The following is a 24,923-nucleotide window of genomic DNA, read 5'->3' as shown; positions in this document are numbered from 1 at the left end:
GTTCTCACAGAGCTCAATCCACAGAGCCATGGTGACACGCTGTCCTGCTGTCCCTGTCACTTCTCTTCGGGCCTTAGCTCTGCAGAGGGCGGTTTCCACCTTCCACGTGGTCCTTGGAGGCTGGGTCTCCTGGCAGGGTGGTGTGTGCGAGGGTGTGCCTGGGCTGGGTGGGGTGGCTGCGTGGCTTGTGGCACCTCGGCCCTTCGGCATCATTCCCACCACACGAGCCCACACACTTAGAGGGGAAAACTGGCCCAGAGAAAGGCACCAGGGAGCTCCCCAGGCAGCCCACACCTCGGGCTTCTGTCCTTGTCACCTGCCTGTTCCAGAGCACAGCTCCACTGTCATTGTCCTCCAGGCTGACATTATTTTCTGCTCTGCTGATAAAGGCCCTGCTTCTCTGAGAAAGGCCGCAGCAGACGCAGCCGCGGAGGGCTCAGGAGGAGCTGGGGCCTGCAGCCCCACTGGTGTCCAGATGGCTGGAAGGCGAGCCAGCCCACGCCCACCGGCTTCCGGGGCAGCCAGGGCTCTGACCGTGTGCCCCAGGCCCACACAGAGATGGTTCCCTGAGGCCCCGCTGCTTCCCTGTCAGAACTGTCCTCCAGGGCTGCTGGAACCCCTGCCTCATGGCCCCCAGCCTCCAGCGCCTGCAACTGCACGTGGCCTGGGGACACCGCTTTTCTCTGACAGCCCCCCCAACCCGCCCCGACTCACCATGTTCGTTGTAGAGGTTGTGGCAGATCGCATTTTCCAAGGTGGTGGAAACAACACTCCCCACTTCATAGCCCCATCCTCCAGGGGTCTTCCCACCCTCCCACTGAGGGGGTGTCTATGTCCCCCTGGAAACCGGGCGGGTTGGACAGGAAGAGTGGCTGTGTCACTGGTGACTCTGTGTCACTGGTGATGCACCAACTGAGACATGCACCCTGGGGCCCCTAGCCCTCCAGGCCACACTCAGAGGCCCCTGCCAAGCCAGTAGGTGACAGTGGACAACCAGGGGAGATGCCCCGATGGTTGTGGCCCCCAGCAGTTATGTGGTCCCATCAGCAAACACCCGCCCCCTCCCTAGCCTTCGGGGGGAGGCTGCCGGCTCCATGGAGCAGAGAGAGGCCATCCCTGATGGCCCGTGGGAATTCCTGAACCACAGAGTCCCGGGGCATGACAAAAGGGGTGTTCCTGCCATGAAGTTTGGGGTTGCTTATTAAACCTCGAAGGCAATCAGAACAGATGTAAAATATCAAATCTCGTAGCAGGTTAAGTGATTGCAAGACTCTTTAAGCCCTTAGAGGCTGAAACCCTACAAATTCTTTCACCCTGGGCTGCCTCGAGGTGCCGCCGTGTCAGGAGAGGGTGATGTTCCAGCCACCCTGACACCGCACTGAGCCTTCCCGAGCTGGGTGCTTAGGCCGCCTTCAGCCAGACAGCAGAAGGGGTGTCCCCTGAGCGGGTCCACTTACTTCAGACCCGGTCAGTTTCCCCAAATGTCTGACAACCAAACACTTCTTTTCTAAAACTGCTTTACGGCTGAAGCGCTCTTTCAGAATCGGATCTGTTCGACGTTCTGGATGGCAGCGGAATGGCTCGTTGTGAGGGTGAGGGTCTCTTCCAGGGCTGGCCCCTTGGAGGGCGCCTGTGCTGTGACAGTGAGGATGACAACACTGACTCTGCCCAGGGAGCAGCATCTTACTCCCCCTCCCCCCCTCCAGCCCCCACCTGGAGTGTGCCACTCCAGGAACTGAGTCGGGGACATGCAGGGGAGTGTGACAGGCACGGTCCCTGTCCTTGTGTTTACAGGCTGCCATTTTCTGTCCAGATACACTTTTTAACTTTCTCCTTACATTCAGAATAAACATGAAGCCACCCGGAAGCTCTGGGTAGCGAGGCTGTCCAAGGGCACACGTTTAGAGATGTCGATTTCCAGGTGAACTCTGACTCCACGGGCTGGCGTGGCCGCGTGGCCTGGGGACCACGTTACTGAGCATAAGGCCGACTGCTGGGTTGGTCCCTCGATTCAGAGGCGGGCACAGCAGAGGTGCGGTTGGAAGACAGGAGGCTCGTCACCCCGGGGTGGTTCTCCTCCTGGGTGAGGCTCTTTTCCTCGGGTCCTGGAAACCCCATTTCTGGAGCTGCTGGAGCAGGGAAGAGGCGGGTGGGAAATGGCCCTGCTCCTGATCTGCCCTGACACGTGCCACTTTGGAGAGAAGCTGCCTGGCCCAGCTTAGAAGGCAGGCTGGGAGATATGTCCACTCTCCTTTACAAGCCCACGCAAGGCGGGAGGGGCTGGGGCCTCAGAGAGACCAGGGCCTTGCTTCGGACTCCCACGAGCTGGAGGCCTGGCCAGGACCCCAACATGGCTCTGTCCCTCCTCTCTGAGGAAGACCTGTGTAGCCTCGCATGCTCCCAAAAGGGCTTTGCAAAATGCACGGCACTACTGTCCCTCAGGCCACTGTGTCATTCTCTCCATTCCCCACATGAGAGAAAACATCTTCCCTAGAAACAGGCGCCTCTCTGAGCTGGGCTTAAACACGCCAGCGTTCACCCAACCTTCATGAAACCAGATGCTTAAAGATAACCAAAACACGTTTACAAAACCCAACTCCCCAACAGTTATTCATAATAAAATATTAACCATCCCGTCCCCATTCTGTTGGGAGCACTTAAAACCTTTCTCTGAAAAAAACTCCATCCTCCCCTGACTCCAGAGAAACACGTAGCAAAATGATGCCACAAAATGGTTCTAATGACGTGTTCCAGCAGCAAGGGGGCTGTAGCTTCCAGTGCTTTTAATTTATTTTGTTATAAATTAATGATGTATGTGTGATCGAGAGTAACTCATTAAACGGGTCATAAAGCGAGGCACTTAGATGCAAGAAAGGATCCCAATGTACTCCTAAATGTTACATTAAATACATAAATCATTTTGGTTTTGCTCCACTTAAAGTAGAAAACAGCCAGGGAGGCAAATGTAATTACGATAATTCTATTGAAAAAGGTCCAGAAAGAACAAGGACAGGATTTGCACAAGCATCAGAAGAGGCCGGACATTCTGGCCGGTCTGATTTTTGTCTCTCGTGACCATCTCAGCTACATGGAATGGGGTGCAGCCATCAAGCCGACTGGCACTTCCAGTGACTGACAGCTTCTCAGGGCCAGGGCCACCAGTCCCCAGACGCGGGGACCCACCAAGAGATGGGGTCTCTCTTAGGCTACGCTGGCCTGGGCTAGTAACCACATCTGGAGTTTCCCAGGGCTGCTTAGCGCTGATCCCCAACCCATGCAGCCCCAGACCTTCAGTGGGGGGGTATAGGTAGCAGGGGGAGGGGAGGACTGGCCCGAGGGTGCCAGTCCAGCCTCCTCTTTCTCTGTGGCTGCACAAAAGCAGGGACTTTCCCCTGTGACTTTCCCCTGTGCGGGTCACAGCTGTGTCCCTAGCCCCTGGGCGAGTGCCCAACCCTTGGACAACCCTGGCCGACTCTGCGGAATAAATGAACACACCCGCCCTCCTGGACCCAGTGTTGCTGCCTCCTGGCGTCCTGCCAAGGGGCCCCGCCCTGTGAGGAGCTGTGGTTGGAGCAGCAGGTCAGAGGGGGCTGGAGCTCAGGGTCAGAAAGGCCAGGTCGTGCGGCAGCAGCGGCGCTGGCTAGGGCTGCCTTGGCCATGCCTCAGCCTCCCCACAGGCCTGACAGACACCTGCCAACACCTGTGGCGGGGAGGTCTCCACCTCATTTCAGAACGCCGGAGTTTGGTGAGAAAATGGCGACCAAAAGGCTTTTCACCGACACAAGACTGTGCTGTGGCTGATGGAGAGGCTGCAACTCAGAGCCACGCACTGGCTTTGTGATGTGTCACGGTTTCCACCCGAGTTCCCGCTGCTGCTCAGGAACGAGGTGCCCCCCCCCAACTACGACAATGACGATGATGATGACAATGACAGTGACAACAACAATGAGAACAACAATGACAACAATGGCGACAGCAATGGCAATGGCAATGATGGGAAAGACGATGACGACAATGATGACAACAACCAACAACGATGAGAATGACAACAACAATGACAACAAAAAATGATGACAACAATGACGATGACCATGACAACAATGACAAACAATAATGACAACGATGACAACGACGACACAGCAGGAGCATAGACGCTGAGCGCCGGTGCGCCGCTGTCAAGAAAGGGGAACACGCCCTGTGACCCGTCGTGGAAAACACTCTGCGTCCTGCCTCTGAACGCAGCCCCGACTCTGTCAACCCTCTGCCCCCCAGGTCTGTCCCCTGCTTGGAGAACGAAGGCCCGGCCCAGTGCAGTCCTGCGCCCTGGCCCTTCCAGCCTCAGTCTGACTGCCCCCTTCCCTCCAAAGGCCTGCTGGGCCCTGTCCTGGCACCGAGCTGGGGAGCCAGCCTGCCGCCCGCCTGCCCGCCTTCCCCTTAGAGCCCACTCTCTTCTTCAGGCCTCCAGAGCGGCAGTGCCTGGAGTTTCTAATGGCCGATGGCTGCTCTGCTCTACCCGGGCGCCTCGACAGGACTCGCACGCCAGCAGTCAGGCCTCTCTGCAGGCGTGAGGCTCACAGGGGCCACTCCTGTCTAAGTGCCCGGTCTTCTCTGTCCCCTCACCCCATCCCCTGCCCTGAGTCACAGCCCCCTGGGGAGCCACACCTCTGTCCACGCTGCTCTGCTTGTTCAGGACTCAGCACCCAGAGGACCGAATGCTTGTCTGTAAAGGGACTGCTCCTTGGCCATTTCCCCTAAGAACTCCGCACCCTGACGGCCCTGCACACCTGGGCCCTCCCCCAGCCCTGCACAACCCTGACTTCCTTTGCCTCCCTGACTCCCCTGCTACGCTGTGCTCCTCGGGACAGGGACCACCTCTAATTGTGTCCCCCGTGCCCCGCCCAGAGAAGAGGCCCAATAACATCTCCAGAAAGAACAAACCTGCAGAGTGCAACCGACTCGCTCACTCTGCTCCTTAGACTTCCAACAGTACAACTGTAGGAGGCCCTGCGGTTCCAGGTGAGTCGGTGCAGGCACACGTGCACACATGCACACACAGGTGCACACACAGGGCCCGGGAGGAGTTAAGATGAGCCTGCGCACACGCGTGCACACACACGTGCACACACAGAAGTTAAGATGGGAGGCACCAAGACCACTCCCCCCACTTCTCAGTTCAGATGTTTCTCAGTATTTCCGAAGCAGAACTAACCGGCTGGTGTTGGGGAGGCTGAAACTGGTACAGGAGGCAGAGAACCCCCGTCCCCACTGATGTGCTCACTTTTTCTGGCAGCTGCACAGCAGCAGAAGGTCCAGCATTTGCTTATGAAAAGGAGTCATCACTGGCAAAAGTTTCTGGAAGACCTCAGACAGGGCAAGTGCTCTGACCTGCTGGGGCTGCTTCCTGCCAGCCATGGCCGCCCCCCGGAAGTGATCAGCTATCTTCCTGCCCTGGGGTCAGAGGCTGCCTGCGGTTTCACCTGTCCTGCCCTGAACAGCCCCTTCCAAGCGCCCCACCGGGGGCCCAGCTGTGCAGGAGACTCCTGGGAGCTGAGCCCCCCTAGGTCACATCTGTAGTGTGTATGACACCCACGTGCATCCCTGTGGCCAGAGCTCTCCCTAGTCCTGAGCACTGGTGATTCCTCAGGGCGTCCCTGGGGGCCAGCTGTCACCAGGACAGGGAAGGGGTGGGGTGTCGATCCTCGGGAGAAGGGAGGATCTTGAGTTTCTCCAGGATGTTTTGAGTGCTCAGTGGGCTGACCACCCAGGACAGCTGGGCTGGGCTTTCACACTCTGATTCTCCACCATGGCACCCAATCTCGGTGCCTGGACACGAAAAGGTGCTAGGAGGTCCTGTCCATGCGCAGGACCCCATGTTGACACCGTGGGGGTCAGTGCTCCTTGGAGACCCACCGCAGGGCTGCTGATGACCCAGGCACGGGTGTGTCCTTTGATGCCCCCCACAGAGGAGGTCACACACGGTGGTGGCTCCTCCCACCTTTACGGCATTTCATGGTTTACGGGGCATGCACGTATGTGGTGCTGCATCGGATCACACAAGAACCTTTCATGCAAGGCGGTGCACAACCCTCACCTCCCACATACACACAAGCAACAGAGGTGCCCAGACGCCCCTCCCTCGCATGTGGCAGAAGACCAGGGCTCCAACAACCTCAGGGTCCCCAGCAAGTCACTTGCCACTTCTACCCAGTACGGTGAATCCTGCTTCCTACATCTGCATTTAAAAACCTGCAGCCGAGACTCAACAGCTCCCAGACCTTCACAGCAAAAGGCAGCTCGAGGGCCAGCAGCGCCCACACCCCGGACGCTTGTTAAGGAAGAATCTTAAAGCCACACAGACCTAGGGATTGGGTGTCGGCCCTTCACCGAGCTCTAGGCAGCCTGCGGGGGTGTGGCGTGAGGGGCTCTGTGCCGTGTGTTAGGCAGCACACACCTGCTTTCTGCTTTCTGCTCTCTGTGCAGGCTGATGTTCCAGCTGCCGCTGGCAAAGTCGCTGGGGCGGGGAGGGCGTGGAGAGAAGAAACGTCCATCTGGTCACTCCCTGATGACCACAAGGAAGGCAGGTGGGCCTGCCCAGCGTCCCTCTCTGGGAGGAAGGTCTCTACCTTTGTCCTCCCCACTCCCCACCCCAGCTCCCTGCCTGAGCGCTTGTAGCCAGGGGCACATCTCCTTGGCTGACTCCAGATATTCCCTGCTCCGGCCTTAATTTTGACAAAGCACAAAAGTGAAAGATGTGATTTCATTTTCCTTGCTGTCCGGGAATCCTCCTGTTGGTTTAAAGAATGTTCAATTTGGTCACGGACAGAGCTGTGACTTCCTAAGCCTGTGACGTGAGAACTTCTCTCTCCTTTTTCTGGGAGACAGTCTCCCCTCACCCTCCAGGGGGGCATGACTCAGCGGACAGGCCCAGCAGGGCTGTGGACCTGCAGCTCTGCCCCGACACAGGCCTCACAGGGCTTCCCGCCACAGGGGGGTTTTAAAGAGGCGGAGCTAAGCTCTATCACAGAAACCACGCAAGGTCTTAACTGGCTTCACTAATTGAGTTACGAGGATGACGATGACCCCCAGCCGCCCTCCACTGTTCTGCAGCTGACCGGAAGTCACCGGAAGTCACCGTCAGCCTGTCTTGATTCTCCCCCTACTAGATGCTTTTTACAGGATGGCCATACACATGTGCTAAAGTCAGGAGCTGACACCTTTCTGAGTTTCACTAATCAGCTTTCGGGACCTTTCGCTTCTTCGTTCTGCATTGTGCCAGCACAGTGGTCTGAGGCTGTCTTGACCTGCGGGGAGCGATGGTCCTGTTCAGGTCACATGTGCGGGACAGCCACCGGCACCATCCTTTGGGAAGGCTCTGTGGCAGGCAGCAGGTTTGCAGGGGGCACCCCACCCATCTCCCTGGAGAAGAGGCACACCCGCTGTCTGTGAGCCTCGTCAGGGCGGAGAAGGGCGACACTCCCCATTACAGATCAGACTCACTCAGGGCCACGTAACTGTTCAACGTGCCGTTGACTGTCTGTCTTCCTCTGTGACTAAGAGCACATCCTTGGTTTTCTCTTGCCTTAGGATGATCTGGGCCCTCTGGAAGGTTCTACCAGATCATTTCAGACTGTGCTGGGCTGCTGTCCAGGGCGGTGCAGTGAGCGTCTCTTTAGCAGCTTCTGGCTAAGTCAATGCCAAGCCTGCCCAGGCCTGGGTTCCTGTCCAGTTCCAGGCTCCTGCATGCCTTGTCTCCGGAAGTCACTCTGAGTCCTTTGCACTAAGGGGACACGTGAGGCTGGCCTGTGACTCAGCCGAGCTGCCTGACAGCACCTCCTCAAGAAGCAGAGCTCTGATTTGCAACCCAGCCCCCAAAAGGAGCCAGTCCATTCCTTCCACACATCCTAGACGTTCACGCTGCCCATGACGTGGCGGTGGATTTTGGAGAGTTTCGGAGCTGAGCCCAGACCTCCCTCCCCAGACCTCCCACTCCTGGGCCCCAGGACATGCTTAGTTACCCTGTGACTTCGGAGGGCAAGTTCAAAGCACAGTTCAGTTTGAAGAAGATGGGAGATGGGACACGTGACAGCGGAGGGCGCGTGTTTGGTTTGGGGTGCGGCAAAGTGGGGAGAGGGCAGTGGGGCAGGGGTGCAGAGCCTTCAACTTGCGCACGTTTTCCCACACTAGGACTGACGAGAGGTGAGTTTCCAGGGCCCGCCTGATCACCTCGGCCAGCGCTCTTCCCTGCTCTGTTTTCTTCTCAGTAGATCTGCTGGGGGCCCCAGGAAACTGTGTTGCCTGGGGGGTCCTCCACTTTGGGCCACTCTGAACCCCAGTGACAGGCCCCAGGGAGAAACAGGGTCCAACCCCAACAGCGTGACTCCGGAGGAGGGCTGGGAAGGCGAAGGGCTGGGGCCCAGTTTCTGGCCCCCTTTTGAAAGGGACACCAAACCCGTGGACTCCACGTGAGAAAGTGAAATCAGCCGAGCCCAGACATGGTGTTTTTACAGCCACATGGCCAGGAGCTCAGACCCTGCAGCCACATCTGCAAAGGGGAGGCCCCTGGGGTTGGAGGGAGATGGGAAGTTAGGTCTTGGCAGAGAACACCTGAGGGAAGCCGAGCACAGGAAGCAGCCGGGTCACCTGGCTCCACCCATCCCCAGCCCCGGAAGGGTGATGGGGCCACTGAGCTCCCTGCTTCCACCCTTTCCGGGGACCTGCCAGAGGCCATTCTGGAAGACACCACCTTCTGTTGCATGTAAAGGAGCTCCTGGGATCAAGGGCGGAGGAGCAGCTGTTCAGCCCTCTGCAGGGAGAGAGAACCTGGATCCTGTCCTACTAAGACATCAGGGACGGCGCGACTAGTCAGCACTGTCCCCTTGGCCTGTCCCAGCGCCTGCACCAGGAGCACGGGCCCTGGGAGAGCACGGGCCCTGGGGGACCAGCGCAGCCCGGGGAACCCGGGGGAGGCCTACCTGTACCGCTGCTGCACCGACTGCCTCTCCGCAGCCTTGCACACGTGGCCCGCGTAGTACAGCAGGAAGAACAAACAGTTCCAGGTGGTGGCGAACCAGGTCAGGGTGAAGGGCGCGTCGAACGTGCGGAAGGTCAGCTTGGCGAGCTGCGTGGAGCCGGCCCAGGAGGCACACACGCACAGCACCACCGCCAGGCCCCAGGCCAGCTTTCGGAGTCGCGGCCCCGAGCCCCTGCAGCAGCGGCGGCTTGCCCGCCCGGCCTCCGCCCCCGCGGAGGCCTCTGTGGGGCCCGGGCCGTCCCGGGGGCGCTCCTCCCCTGCGGAGAGAGGGTGGTCAGGTTAGTGGACTCCACACCTTCCCCACTCCCAGAATGGGGCACCCACTGCCCTGGGGAGGGTGTGGGAGGTAGCTCCCTGAAACAAAACTTAGAGACCAGGGCCTTGGTCATGTCAGCCACCCTGGAGAGAGGATGGGGAAGGGGCTTTAGCAGCCTCCTGAAATAAGACTTAAATAGAAGAGCCCTGGCTGGTGTGGCTCAGTGGATTGAGCACTGGCCTGTGAACCAAGAGTTGTGGGTTCGATTCCCAGTCAGGGCACACGCCTGCGTTGCAGGCCAGGTCCCCAGTAGGGGGCACGTGAGAGGCTAGCACAGGCTGATGTCTCTGTCCCTCCTTTCCCCTCTCTAAAAATAAATAAATAATATCTTTAAAAAAAACTTAAAGAGATGTTCTTTGGGTTTCTTATCTTATCTGCTCCCCCCCAGCATGTTGGAAATGCATGACCTCAGGCCTAACCCCGGAACCCCAGAGCCAGAATCTGCATTTCTAGCCTCGGGAAGCCCTTCCCCGGGACACACGATGCAGAAGCAGCATCCTGCCGTCTGCGTCGGCTGCCCAAGCTGCCGTGCTCCTGGGGCCGGGGCAGCTCCAGGGACCAGATTCCCACCTGAGGGAGCCCCAGGCCTTGACCTCTGAAAGCTCCAGGGCCCGGGACAGAAGCTGTTTCCTGTCTGTCACTTAAAGGCACGGATGCCAAGATTCTCATCTTATTCTGCATGTATGGTAGAAATTGACTTTTCCCTCCTATCTCTTCATTTGCTCTGACTGGCTTCCTGTCCGTGGCCTTCAGTCCCACTTAAAAACCATGGCCTCTGGCAGCTGGCGCTGTGAAAGGCCTGGGCTGCTGCCCTTCAGCGTCTGTGACTTCCGCAAACGAGGCTGGGTGGCACTGTTCCCGCAGACTGCGAGGAGGTGGCAAAGGTGTGCTTTTCCATGGTTTCCATTCACCATAGTGTGCACCTCAGTCAGGGGGAACGCGGTGCAGAGCTGCAGCCTGCGCAGGGTGGAGCCTCGGACAGATGCAAATGGAGGGGACGGGAACTCGCCCTTCCCGTGCGGCCCAGCACCCCGCACCAGGGGCACACATCGTTCAGAGGCTGACCCCACTATAGGGGTGCGGGGGGGGCACAGAGGGTGCTGGGGTCAACCACACTCATCTATTTTATTCAATCTTCATAATACTTTAAGCAGCTTTAATCACAGTAAACCAAGTTTCGCATATCATGCTTTCTGGCACACAATCATTCTACGGAGCAAAATCCTGATTGAAGACCCTCTACGATGCAGGTTTGGGCCACCATTACATTACCTGCCAGCCCGGGATGACTCGTTTTCGCTAGAGGCTAGTCAAGGAGGGGTAGTGTCCTTCTCTGCGCTCTCCACATTGTGCTTCCTCACCTTGGTTCATATTTAACCTCCCTCTCCCTGTTATCTTTCATGTATGTGGAGATCCTGGTCAGGAAGCCCTTGGAGAACCCAATGCTTAACCCCTCTCTGGGCTTCCAGCATGCTGCCTGTCTGTCTGTCTGTGTCATGGGCTGCAGGGCAGGGACAAGCAGAGGAGGACAAAGGCTGGCAGCCACCAGGGCGTTTCAGCTGTTGACAGATTCCCCTCAACTTAAGGCAAATTCAGTTTCAGTTTATAGGCCGGTGACCCGACATTTGGGGGCATCCTCTGTGGCCTTTCACTATCCTCACTCCTAAGCAGCCTCAGGGGTTAGGAAGGTTTCTCGACTCCCACACCCCGGTCGGCAACGCATGTTGGAAGGGTAGCCATGGAGGTGAAAAGCCCGGGAGAAAGTCAAGTGCGGTTTCACAGTCCCAGCATCCCGCTGAGACTGGACTCTGGACGCGGCTGAGTGAGTTCCGGCGCACATCACGCTTTCACACTTGGCTCTTCATTACAGAAAACCAAGCCTTAAAACTCAAGGACTTAGCCATGGCTGGTGCTGCGTCGCTGTTAGGATGGAAGAGAAAACCACAAACCATGTAGCCGTGTCTCGTTAAAAGGCCCCTACAGATCTGGACTGAACAAGCAATTCTCTAACCTCTACCCGGTCCGGATCACTTACCCAAGGGACTAGTAATAATACCGGAGAAAAATGAACACGTTCAAAACTAAAACCTTCACTGTCATTTAAAAATAAGATAGAGCCGTATTTCCCAAGTGTGATGCAGTTAACAGGCATTATGAGAAAAAGAATCCCATGATGAGAAAAGTCTGGAAAACACCAGGTACGTCAGAGACAGGTTCCTTTGCTGTGGGAACGTTCAGGGCTAATGGGCCTGTGATTTTTCCGAAAAGCAGCTCGGCAGGGGGCAGGGCGCGCTTCCCCTGCAGTTTAGATGTGACGCCTGTGGCGGGAATGGCGTGCCTCAGAGAGCTCACTGCGAAACGCTGCCATCGACCCACGGAGAAGCACAGATGCCCCCCACCCGATTCACAGGAAACTTTCTGTTCCACGGCCTCTTAGAATAACAAACATTTACCAAATTCATTACCTTACTCATTCCCGGCACTTGTGTTAAACAGCATCTACCTTAGGTAAGCTAAACATATTCTTTTAAAAATATGTTTATTTATTTTTAGAGAGAGGGAGAAAGAGGGAGAGAAACATCCACGTGTGGTTGCTTCCTGCACACTCCCTACTGTGCCCAGGCATGTGCCCTGACTGGGGATCGAACCAGCGACCCTCTGGTTTGTAGGCTGGCACTCAACCACTGAGCCACACCAGCCAGGGCTAAAAATACTCTTTACAAATACTCTCCAAAATACTGCACAGCACAAACAAAAACAGTCTCTCGTCATCTTACTGCCCTGAGATATTGCTGTCAATACTCTGCTGCGTTTCCTCTTCTAGCGTGTCTGCACCACACACGCACGCACGCACGCATGCAGATCACACCAAGTTTTCCCCCAGCACTCACGCACCCTCCTGCACAACAGCAAGGACTGTCCCTCCCACGGGGCCGAGCACAGCCACCGCACCCGCGGTGTCCTTCAGTTGTCTAGGAAGTCCCCAGGAAGTGCGTGCCCTGTGCTGAGAGTTGGGTGGCTGGTCAATAAATATAAAACCGGACTACCATTCTTCAGGAGCTTACAGTCAGTCTCGGAATCACCAACAGCCCTGTGAAAGGACAACAGGACCACTACGTGCAAAACAGAGAGGTTTGGACTGTTGTGGAAATTCCGAGCACAGTGTCACTGGCGTGGGCTGTGGCGATAACAGGGAGATGAGCGGTGAAGGTAGAGCGAGGCCTGGGCCTGCAGGACTGAGGCGCTCTGAGTGACAGGAGGAGCAAAGTTCAGGGTCAGGAAGACATGTGGTCTGCTCAGGGGCAGACACTGAGACCCCATGCCCAAAGTTCAGGGTCAGGAAGGCATGTGGTCTGCTCAGTGAGGGAGACACTGGGACCCCGTGCCCATGGCGATGCCCCGTCTTGCTCTGCTCACACAGGGAGCACGTCAGATACTCAGCCGGGTTGGCCGAAGGGACTGCAGCGAACTCAAACACCAGCCCGCTGCATTCACAAAGCACACGCCCCACTGCCCGTGACAAACAGACAAAACTGAAGAACACGTATAGAGTGGCAATGAATTTGGTGAGCAGATGCATTTGTTCTCCTCTGTTTGAAATGCTGCAAATGCACCCCCAATATGCACCACTCTCAGGGTCACTGGCCATGAGCTGGCTGTCCAATTTGTGCTCAGATGTAGAGAGAATGAATTTTGAGGGGGCAGTTTCCTTTCACGAAAGCCTCTCAAATCTCCGAGTGCAAGAAAGTCTGGTTTCTCTTCCCTCCCCTCCTACGTCGCAAGCCCAGCGATTCCTCTGTTTGATGAGGGCCCCTCCTTTATGACAGCAGGGGGGGCTGCGTGAGCCTCACCCGCTTCCCGCCCCAGCCCCTTGGACCACCCCCACGCGAGGAGAAATGCTGTCTGTCACCCTCACTCCCAATACCCCTCCTGCTCACAACCCTGGTATCTGTACCTTCCACTCTAACCCGGCACTTCAGCCAGCGGTTCTGGGAGCCACGCACTGGATTAAACCCCGGTTGTGCTGACAGGTCTGTGGTTGTGGAGTCAAGACACCTCCCTCCTGCTGGCGCCTCTGAAGGCTCTGGTTCCGCCACGTAACCACTGAGAATCGTGGGGGACAGGCGGGCTCCCCACTGCACTGTGGCCTGAGTTGCTTCCTGGAGTGTTTTGGAGATGGGTGTGTGTGTGTGTGTGTGTGTGTGTGTGTAGAAAGAACATCCTCCCGTGCCCAGTGCACACTCCATGGCATGATGAGATGTGACCATACCTGGGAGCGAACTTCCAGCCTAAGCCGTCTCTGAGTCGGCAATTTCAGTCCCCTCCCCTGCCCCCCTGCAGAGCCCCACGCGATGCCTGTCTCCTGCCAGAGATTTAAAAGTGTTCACACTCCTTAGTTGAGCAGAAGAGGCACCTGCAGGCTGCATCTGCTCAGGGGAAGGAACCTCCAGGTCACCACAGGTGAGCTGGCAGTTGGTGTCGCTGCCGAGTCATTCGAGACCATGGCACGTCCTTCGTCTCATGAGCCAGCCTCTGCTTCTCCCCGGGAAAAGGATAAATTGGGTGCTTTTGTGTTTATTTTGCGAAAGTCGATTATACTCGTAAGCAAGAAAAATTGGAAAATCATTTACTCTCAACTTCAAGTCTCCACAACATTGCTCTTCCAGGCTTTCGGGAGAGCACGAATGCTGCTTTTTTGAGGTTGCCCGAGAAGATGTGGACCCTTGGCGACTCTGTGAAACAGTGTCCGGGCGGTCTGCACCGAGCACGTGCCTGAGTCAGGTCTCAGGGGAAGGGGGCCTGGAGCTGTGGTCGAAACCCACCCTCGGGCTGGCGTGTCCCTCCCTCCCGAGAGCAAAGGAGCTAGCACTGCACAGAGAATGGAGAGGTACCTCCCAATGACATCTCCATCAACAGGACATGCACTGTGGTTTGTATAGCTCTTTTTGAGGCTGATTTTCATAAACATAACATTCACTCGTCTAAGGAGAAGTACACTTCACGATTTTTAGGAAATTTGCAACATTGTGAAGCCATCACCACTGTCCAGTCTTGGACCGTTTCCATTACCTCGCGATGAGTCTTCATGCCAACCATGATCCGTCTGCATTTCTACCCCATTATCTGGTTTCCTCGCCAGAAACCAGATTCACTGGCCCCCCTTTTTTTTAAAAGATTTTATTTATTTACCTTTAGAGCGGAAAGGAAGGAGAGAAGTATCAATGTATGGTTGCCTCTCGTGAGTCCCCTGCTAGGAACTGGCCTGCAACCTAGGCATGTGCCCTGACTGGGAATCGAACCTCAATCGTGTGGTCCACAGGCCCGAGCTCAATCCACTGAGCTACACCAGCCAGGGCTAGATTCGCTGGCACCTTGATCATGAACTTGCAGCCTCTAGGTCTGTGAGAAAATAAATGTCTGTTGTCTGTGGTTCTTTGTCATCGGGGCTGAGACCACCCCCAGGGCGCTGAGCTTGGGAAGGTGAGCGGCGCAGGCCCAGGGCTGCCACTGAGCAGCAGGTGGTGGCTGCACAAGGACAGAGGGTGCCCGATGGCCTCTGAGGAGGGGGACTCGCACTGGAGGCCAGGTTGGGAGCAGGGCACCACCTCGCAGGCCTGAAGCCTCTACTGTGAGCGGTGCCTGGGCGGTGGGTAGAGACAGAGGACGATGAGGCCACCACAGAGTTGTCTGTAGAAACCAAAATCACTCCCCTGCTGGGGACACAGGCCTGGGCGCAGATCTCGGGGTGGCGGGGGTGGTGCTGGCTCCTCCAGACTCCCCTTAGCTCTTAGCTCTGCCCTCAGCAGCCTCAGGGCTGGGCCAAATTGGGCCCAGACCGGGGCCACGTCCCTGCTTCCACCCCCATCTCAGCAAACAGACTCCGGGCTGGCACTTGCTCCCACCCCACAGCTCCTTAGGGGCCCCAGGACACAGCCAAGCATCCAAATAAAACTGGTCTGCAGTGGGTTTAAGACAAGCCTGAAATGTTTGTGGCCTCAGGCGAATGTCACTTGCGAGGGAAGGACGGGATGCGGGTGAGTGTGAGACGATGCCACTCGTGCCCTGCTGGGGTCAGGGCCCCTGTTTCGGTGCGTGGTGGGAAAACGCTTCAGCCGGAGGGATCAGTTTTCATTCAGGCCCTGCATGTGGGATGCTGCAGCCTTCTGGAATCTCCCATCTCGTGGCCTGGGCACGGCAGGCCTCGGTATACAGCAGGCACTCACCTTGGCTCACGACCCCCACACAAGTCCAGACAAACACGCACGCTCTCCCCTTTTCTGATGTTCTCCCTCGCCAGAGGGAGGGTCCTCCAACTTTCGCATGGACTGGAGTTCGGTGGTCAGCACTCCAGGGGAGCGAGGGTTTTACAGGAGGGCTGGCTGGGTGCAGGCCGCCCCTCTGGGCAGGCTGGGCTCTGTGGGGACGGGGCAGGCTGGAGCCTTTTCCCTGACGGGAGCCAGACACCAGAGCAGTGCTTTAACTGATGGCACGGGTTGTGGCGCCATTTATCTTGAAGAACAAAGCACTGTTTCTAGAACACACCTCCAGCACTGGGCAGAGTCGGGCATCCGAAGCAGGACTGAGCTTGCTCGGTCAAGGCGTGGTCTACCTCGAGGTTTGAACTGTCCTCCTCGGCTTCGTCGCCTACCTGGGGCCGAGCCTCCAGCACCCACTGAGGGTGACGTGGCTGAGCCCAATCTGGCCAGCGAGGCTTTTCTGAGAAAACACCGGGGCTGCCCCAGGCAGGCTGTGGAAGGCGCGTGGCTCTCTCTGGTCTCTCTGTACCCCCTTTTGCACCGCCCCAGCCCATGGGGTCCTCTGTCAAGTCCAGCGGCTCCTGCTGCTAAAGATTCACGGAGCAAGTGTTCCCCCTGCTCAAATACCAAAAACCACCCTGCAAGCGCGTGCCCCCGCCCGGACACGCAGGCACACATGCAGACATGTGTGCACACATAAGCATGGACACAAGTATGTGCAAACACATGAACATGCAAAAGCACACATGCATGTGCATGGGCCTATATAAACACACACACAAAAGCACGCACATATGCACACACAGGCATACACAGGACACACTTCTTCTTTGTCCCAGGTTTCCCTCCCTCGGAGCTCTGTGGAGAAACCCACCCATGTTAGCAAACAAGTGACTTAGCAGTCTCATCACAGGCCCCTGAGGGCACAGCCAGTGCCAGGCCTGTCCTTTCATTCATCCTCACCCGAGGACACGCCCACTGACTTTAGAGAGAGGGGAAAGGAGGGAGAGAAACACCGAAGTGAGACCAATCGGTTGCCTCCTGCATGTGCCCTGACCAGGAATCGAACCCACAACCTTTCGGTTTACTGGGTGATGATTCAATGACCTGAGCCACCCGGCCAGGGCGAGATCTATTCTAATCCCCTTTATTTTCAAAAAAGAGAACACTAGGCTCCCAGAGGAGAGCGCACGCACCCGGTTGGTAATTGGCTGGTGGGGAGCAGGGAATGACACCCCTGTCCTGACAAGGACACTCTTCCCTGCACTTGCTTCTCCAAGTCACACAACGTCTTAGCCAATGGAAACACAACGCTCACCAAACTGGCTTTTACGAATCACATCCCTCTGGCTGTCCCAGTATCGGTCTCCCGAACCTGCTGCCGCCTCCGCCAGCCCTCAGTCCCGACCGTCATGCCCCCGAACAGCTCCCCTCCCCACCTCACGAAGAAGACTAGGGTCAAGGCGCCGGAACTTGGCTCCCGCCCTGCACCTCCACACGGTGGGGTCTCTGACGTCTGTCACCTGGTCCCTCCTTTTCCAGGCCAACCACTCCCTCTCTTTCCTCCTGTGCCTTCTGCCTCCTCCAGGCCAAAGATGCATCATCACCCTCCTGTTGGGGACATCTTAGGCCTGTCCCAGAACCAGCCTCCAGCCCCCGTTTACAGAAACACCCAGCTCTTGAAAAACCTCTGCCCTTCCCGCTAAAGACAGTGTAAGCCTCCTGCCCCTTCTTCTGCCGAACACCTGGACCACACTCCTGACCGGCTCTCCTCCTCCCTCTCTGCCACCAGCCCCGGCAATCTGGCGCGCAGACCAGCCCCCATTCACAAATGTTGCTACACGCCCCCCCTCGCTACCCCCACTGTATCTGCTACCCCCTCCCACCGCCGCGTTCTGGGACCCTTCCTGGGGTTTTGGCCATGCAGCCTCCTCTGCCTTTCCCTCTCCCCGTGCACAGGGCCGTCAGAGCTCAGCACACGTCCGTCTGTCATCCTTGGAGCCACCTTCCTCCTTCCTGACTTGTCACCCAGCCTTCACCACGCTTTCTCCCACCTGCTCACCCAATACCTGCCTCCCCCGAAGGCCCCGCCGGCCTTACACTCCCCTGTACAAACTGATTTCCCATCTGTCCCTCGAATGCACCCCCACAGCCATGTTCAGACTCAGTGTTCAGGGCTTCTTCCTGGCTCCGCCTCAAGCACCCTCCTACCTACACTTTGCCAGCACAACCTGCCACTCCCCCCTGCCCTGTCCTTGTCCTCAAGTGGAAGGTGCAGAGGGTGGGACATGGGCACGCCACTCGGCAGTGGCCTTGCAGGACGACGTGCCTGATGGCCCTGGACTCCAGCCCCTCACCTGTACGGTGGGCGCAGCTCCACCATGCACGGGGTGCACACGGGCATCCAAGGACAGACCAGGCAGTGCAGGTCGAGGGCATGTGGCAAGTGCGAAGCAAATGTCACTACACGATTATGGCCATCAGCTCAAGTTCGGGTGCTGCGGTCACCTCCCGCCATGGCTCCCTGTCTCCACTGGGCACTCTCCTGCGGTTTTCCACACTTTCTCCACTGTGACCTTCCCTGAGTGCACACGTACGCACACATGCACGCACACCTCTCAAATGAGTGTCACAGGCCAACCCCGATTCTTTTTCTTTAATCCTCACCTAAGATATATTTATTGATTTAAGAGAGGGAGAGAAACATTATGGACGAGAGAAACATCCATATCAGTGGGTTGCCTCCCACAGGTATCCTGACAGGGGATCGAACCTGCAACCTCAACGAACTGAGCCACACCGGCCAGGGCTCAACCCTGATTCTCACTGCGTGTGATACACTTTGGTATTTTTGATCCCATCCTAGTTCCTTTAGCAACAGTATTCGCTGTGATGGACAGAATCTGTTTAATCGCCCACCTTGAACGGCAGCTCTGTGAGATGGTCAGGGCTCAGACAGCACCTTCCTCCTCTCCGATGGCTCCCCTCCCTGACTGTTTCAATCCACTCTCCTGCAGCCCCAGCATCGGCCAGAGGTCAGCCTTGACCTCAAAACCCCTCCCCCACTTAAGACCACCTGCAAGTCCCTGCCAGGTGACCTCATTCCTAACGCTGTACCTTCGTCCATGGAGCTACCAGTGCCAGGAACACTGTGTCCCCACTGCCCACCTGTGACCGCAGGGAGCCTCCTTCACTGTGGTACCCAGGGGCTGCCCCCAGGGAGGCCAGCGCCACTGTGTCGTCACCACCCAGAGGCGGGTGATGGGAAGGACCTGAGGCCACACCCAGACTCAGCAGAAAAGAGTGTGCCTTGACAGCGTGTCTTTACGGCAAAGCAGGGGGCCCTGGGGCAGAGGGCGCCTAGTGGCCTCTGCGTCCCAGCCAAAGTGGGCTCTCTGGCCCTCTGCTGACACACACTGTGCATTTTATCCCCCCCTCATGGAATTTTAAACAATTACACTTGCATGTGTACCCACGATTTTGTGCTTTGGTGATATCTCTCGCTCATTTGGAAGCTCTGACGGGTCACGGACTATGCTGAACCCCCACCCAGCACCCTCAGGGATGTCTGGCTGGTTCTCTCACATGTATCGGGTAACACATTTGATCGACACACGAATGACCCCTGTCGCTGAGCTTTTGGGCCTAGGGCAAGCCAACCTAGGAAACATTTGGGGCATGGGAACCCTTTGGCAGTGTACTTCATAAGATACCTCTTAGATAGGGCTCACAGGGCTGGGGCCGCCCACAGATGAACATCCCCGGGAGTCAGTCTTATCCATTAACACAAAGTAGCCAGACCCACCCTGGGGACAGCTGAGGCAGGCTACCTGCCCTGGAGCAGAGAAGGCCCGAGGAGTGTCCCCCAAGCAGCGGGCCCTGCGAACCCTGGCGGTCACCCGAGTCCTGCAGTGGTGGGAGCTTAGGGAACCGACATCCCCTGAGCTGTCGCCAGGTACCGTGAGAGGGTGTCCCTGTCACTGCTGCTCAGACGGAACGCAGCTTTGCCAAGGCTTTGTGACATTCTGGAGTCAGGCAGATACAGACATGACCCCAGCTCCCTGGCTTTCCAACTGCTTGACGTCGTGCCAGTGACTTCTCTGGGCCTCAGTTTCCCCATCTGTGAATTGGGACAACATGCTCACCCTTCCACTGGGAGGAATGGAGATGATAGAGCCACCTCCCCAACCAAGTGCGTGCAACGCGGTGGGCTCCTTAGAAACAGCTATTGTTCCCCTTACTAAGAGGGACGTAATGTCACCCCGGTTTCCACAGGAGAGAACAGATTCCCAGAGGGCTCCAGTCACCAGCCAAGGTTACTTGGATCGGCGTGAGGGGTGGGCACTGCATGCAGCCCATTGGCCCCACGGCCCCCCCCTTACACAGCACTGCACACTGCTGGCCACGTGGGGGGCCGATATGACACTGCTCTCAGTTACCAGTCCCCAGCGCAAGTCGATTTACTGAGCATGCGACCACAGATGGCCCCAGTGAACACCACTCTACGAGGCCGTGTCACTCATCAATACTTGGCGTCTGCGTGCGACAGGGAGCCGGGCAGGATATGAAAACAAGGCCTGCTGGCGGATAGGCCGGACGCCACCCACCGGGCTGGAAACCACACTGGGAGCCTCCAGCCCCTCCGAGGCCCAGCGAACACAGCTGCTGACCCTCTGCCCCAGACAGCGCCCCCCTCTGGGGCTGACATGGCTCCTCACTCCCGGTGCGAGGCCTCTGCCCCGGAGGGCCCCTGGGTTGCTCAGCACCAGTGCACTCTGTTCTTAGCTCTGAAGCAGAACTTGCTGCCCAGTACTAGGTAACTTAGCTGCCTACGTGTTGTCTCTCTCCCCGCTGGACTGAAACTTCTTTAGCAGAATGAAGCATTTGCTGGGCAAAGGAAGTCATCTTGCCCCTCTTCCTGTGGCTGAGTCCCACCGGGCACTGCATTCTCTGTTTGGACATTATATGTACCGCATGCTGGCGCCTTCTAGCCTCCCCCTGGAAGACATGCACGCACGCGAATGAATTGTCCTTGCTGGCTGCATCCTGGGGATGTCGCCTGTCTGCCAGCCACACAGAGACGGCCACAGCACAGGACTGCTCTGCCCTGTGCATCCAAGGCAGAAAAGGAGCTCAACACTTCCACACAAGCACACGGGATGTGAATGCTTTAAAAAAATAGACCCAGAGACACATCCAACCAAAACCACCAGGAGAAACACCAGGCAGAGCCACGAGGCTGCCTGGCAACCCCAGCCTCGGAGTGCGGGCTGTCCCGGGAGCTGGCCTGTCCATCGCGGACAGACACACAGGTGTCCTCCATGGGAAGGGCTTGCTAGTGTCATGGAACTCGGCAGATGCTTCTAGAAACTGTCCCTACACACCTACTCTTTTTTTAAAAAGTTAACCTTTATTGTATTTTTCTCCATGCACACACGTACTCCTTGAGGGCAGCAAGAAGGTGCGGAAGGTGAGAAACAGCCTGCAACTGGAGGACTGCCAGGCAGGTAGGAAGCACCTACTGTGTGCCAGGCACCTGCTAGGCACTGCCACCTACCCCTCATTTTGAGGTCTGCTGAGGTAGGGCATTAACTTCCGCTATGCGGTTCAGGAAACCAAGGCCAGCAGCGTTCCTGCAAGTACAGCTGCCCCTGGGAAGAGGACTGTCCAGAGCCCTGAGCTGTCCCACGGTCAGTTTGGTCCACTTTCCATCACCCACAGATACTCATGTACCACAGCTGGTTAAATGTTGAGCCCATGATTTGCTAACAAGGTCACTGGGGTGAATAGGGGCCTAAATCTCACCTGGCAACAGTGTGAGGGAAAGGGGGAAGGGACCTCCCCCACCCGCCTGTGCCTGGCCTGCCACTCACTGCCCCCTGCAGTCATCGGAGCTCACAGGGTCCAGCCCGGGAGGCCTCCCCAGCCCTGTCCGGGCAGTGCCGCTCAGCTCACCTGCCCAAGCTGGAGAGGAGATCCCACCTGCTGTACTTAAATGGTGCAGTGGGGGAACTTTCCCACGGACCCCACGAGTGAGCGAACCTTCCAGCTCCCCTCCTCTCCCCTGCTTGCAGGCCCACCTGGGCAAAGTCCCAGATGCAGCTTGGGAATGCCCCTCCTCCCGGGACAGGCAGCAGGTGCACTAAATCCAGGCGCAGTACACTACCGTACCTCACCTTTCCCAAGGTGAGTGGGTTGGGGGATGGGCGGAGACGGCTACATGAAGGGGAAAAATTCACCTCCTAAAGATACAAAACAATGACAAATGGGTATGTAGTTGTAAGTTAGTGCAAAAATGATGTTCTGGAGAGCGTGGGCTGGGTATCAGCCAGCCCAGGGTTCCAATTAGGCTTCGCCACCCACTAGTCAAGGTCAGTCCACCCTCTGGGCCTCATAGTCCTCATCTGTGGGGTGGGGACAAGGCACCAGGAGGGCTACAGGCAGGCCTCCGTGGACAGGGGCACCCATCTGTCTGGGGGGCGGCCTCTGTCTGCCCCCACTGGTCCTCACTCTCGCGGTACAAGTGAGAACTCACGCAGGGAGAGGGTCCTCAGAAGATACTGGACAGGGGTCCTGACTCCAGCCTGTAGCCCCAGGGTGGGCAGACCCCAGGGCCACCCTGCACATGGGGCCTGCACTGGGCTTTTAGCTCAGGGCGGACGAGGGCCTGGACCTGGGGGCTCCAGGGCCCTCTCCCCACCACTCACCGACTGGCCGTTCCCAGCCCTCACCCAGCTGCCTGGCCAGCCCTGGGGCACCTGATCATTCGACTGCCTTCTTCGGGGAGGAGTTAGGGGCGGAGAGGGGTTTCTCTCTGCTTCCCCCTCCCCCACGTGAGAAAGAAAGGTCCCTCCCACTCAGGCTGTGTCTGGGTAAGGCTGGCTCTCCAGGGACAGTGATAGGCTCCTTTCCCTGGTCTCTGCCTCGTATCCCCTGAGTGGGAGAAAGAACATGTTTACAGGCAGGTGGTGGCGTCTCTCTCCTCTGCTTGTTCTGCCAATTCCCACGGAGGAGCTGGGGCTGCAGGTTCGGGGCAAAGGGAGGCCTCTCTGCCTGCAGCCCTTCCAGCAACACCTGGGTCTGCCTGGGGAGGGGGACGCTCCAAACCCGGGATGAAAGTGTCTGTGAGTGTGGGGCCACTGGTCGGTGTCTGGGGAACCCCTCCACCGGCTGGCCAACACCACAGGCTAGGAAGTCGCTGAGGCCACTGCTGCCGCCTCTGCCCCCACCAGATGTGCGGGGGTCTGCGCAGGAGCGAGTCCGCCTGCCGTGTCTGCGGCACCCTGGGCAGCCCTGAGGACCCCGCAGCCACAGCTCCTGGCAGCCCGGCTGCTGCCAGGTGCCACCCCCACAAGCGGCTGCACTGCAGGGAGCTTCCCCGGGGAACAGCGGCCCCCAAGCCGGGCAGCCCGGTGGTCTGGCGCCAGGAAACGGGCAACCCCCTTGGGGTACAGGCCTCCGCCCCCACCCTAGGCGTTACCTTCCACTTTGGTGAGGGTCAGCACCGGACTGTTGCAGGCGCTGAGCGGGGCCACCCGGGCCGAGTGCTTCTTCATGATGAGCGGTCCGCCTGCAGGAGCCACGGTCGCCTACATCCTGGGGCCGGCCGAGCCCCCTCGGTGCCGGAGGCCTCCCCCGTGCAGGAGCGCGAGGTTCGCCGCCCAGGCCCTGCCCCTGCTGCCAGCTGCGCTCCCGACGCTGAGCTCACTGCGGCGGCCGCCCCGCGGAGCACATCTTCCCGGCCGCGCAGCCACTCCACACGCGCACAGCCTCTCGCCTGGGCTGCCGCAAACTCCGACGTCACGCCAAGTGCGCTCCCCACGCCCACCCCGGGCTCACCTGCTCCCCTGCGCCCGCCCCGGCCCCAGACATTCGGCCCGGAGCCAGTCCCTCCCTTGGAGCCTCGTCCTGGACCCAGCCGGCCACCAGCTCCGGAATCAGCCCTGAACAGGACCAGTGCCCTGGAGGGGGCCCTGAGAACTTGACCTCACGTTCCACAAGTTGAGGAAAGGAGGTGTTTGACTCTGGGTAGAGCGTTGACTCCTCCCTGCGCGAACTCCTGAATTGCTGGCTGACGGTAAGAGCCAGAAAAAAAGAACACACCCACGCTTGCGAGGGAGCCTGGTGTCCAGGAGTACATTGTTTTGTGTGGTCCCCAGAATCAGCTCCTTTTGGGGGACAAAGAAGCAAAGTCCGCAGAAGCAAAACAGCCACAAGAAAACAAAGGTTCCAGGAGACTCTGCTCCTGCACCACCGCCCCAGTCTGGGGGGGACCCGAGGACCTGGGATGCTGAGAAGGCGTCACTTCTGCCCTCTCCCGGTCCTTGCTGCCATCAGGGCTGGCACCGGCCTCTGCCGGCTGGGCTTACTGGTTCTCCCAGACCCAGCAGTGGGCTCCTGGCCCATGACGCTGGTCAGAAGGCAATGACATCGCTGCTCCCCGCTGCATCACTGCCCGGGGGAGCCCCAAGTGATGCCAAGTCCCCAGGTGCATTTATGCCATGACGGAGCACCATCGTCCTGCCGTGGTCGCTGCAGCTGGGGTGCACAGGGCTTGCCTGGGCCTGTAACCCCAAGGCCCCCTTGTCTGCACACACACCCAACCACCTGTTTCGGCCCTCTCTCCACTGGGAATCTGGAGGGTCCTTGGTGATTCAGGGGGGTTTTGCAATCACTGTTAAGTCCTTACCCGGGTGTCAGAACCTCCCACTCTCCCTGGTCTCCTGTCTCAGGGGTGGTATTCTACTGTACCATGCCATTCTTGCCCCCAAACCGAAACTCAGTGGACTGGTGGACAGTGGCCTTAGAGCAACAGGGTCTCCCTGGCTCGGCACCTGCCCTCTGTTTCTGGTGACAGCCACCTGCATACCCCCAGGTCTCTGGCGCAAGTGGTTCCTGGAAGTTTCCCTCACAGGGTTCTTGCTTCACGTGCCCTCTTGAACAGCTGTGATGAACAGAATGGTCCCTGAGTCCCCCCAAAACCAGGGCTTTCAGGGCTGACTTCTCAGAGCTATATTCGAGGGGTTTTAGGGTCTCTGCAGCGCCCTCTAGTGGCAGTCTCCACACCATACACCTGTCGCAGGGAACTTGCCCTAAGACCCTGAGAGATGATGCTACAGGATCCCCTTATGAGAATTTAGAACAAATAAGCTTAAAACAAAAGAATATCATGTACTTAAGAGGACCTTTTAATTAAAACATAATATTCCCATGTGCTGTTTCATAATGTTCTTCGATCAACAATTACACCCTAGCTAAAACAAGTACCATCTAACAGTGCCCACACTGTGAGCACTTCCTAGGAATCGTGTATGGCATT

At 57.8% G+C, this 24,923-nt stretch overlaps 1 protein-coding gene across 1 annotated transcript in view; it reads right to left on the bottom strand.

Moving 5' to 3' along the window:
* The window catches only part of SLC35F3 (solute carrier family 35 member F3), a 76,190-nt gene extending 52,986 nt beyond the window's left edge, over nucleotides 1-23,204 (bottom strand). Inside the window, exons 1-2 of the mRNA XM_037037341.1 lie at nucleotides 23,085-23,204; nucleotides 8,973-9,288 (exon numbers count right to left, since the gene is read on the bottom strand). Coding sequence (XP_036893236.1) covers nucleotides 8,973-9,288; nucleotides 23,085-23,160 — 392 coding nt within the window. The 5' untranslated portion in view covers nucleotides 23,161-23,204. The remainder of the gene's footprint in view (nucleotides 1-8,972; nucleotides 9,289-23,084) is intronic.
* Between the last annotated feature and the right edge of the window lie 1,719 nt (nucleotides 23,205-24,923).

Source organism: Sturnira hondurensis, unplaced genomic scaffold (genome assembly GCF_014824575.4).
Source record: "Sturnira hondurensis isolate 20B ecotype Veracruz unplaced genomic scaffold, ASM1482457v3 Scaffold0022977, whole genome shotgun sequence".
NCBI lineage: Eukaryota > Metazoa > Chordata > Mammalia > Chiroptera > Phyllostomidae > Sturnira > Sturnira hondurensis.
This window is presented reverse-complemented; position numbering and strand designations above follow the sequence as displayed.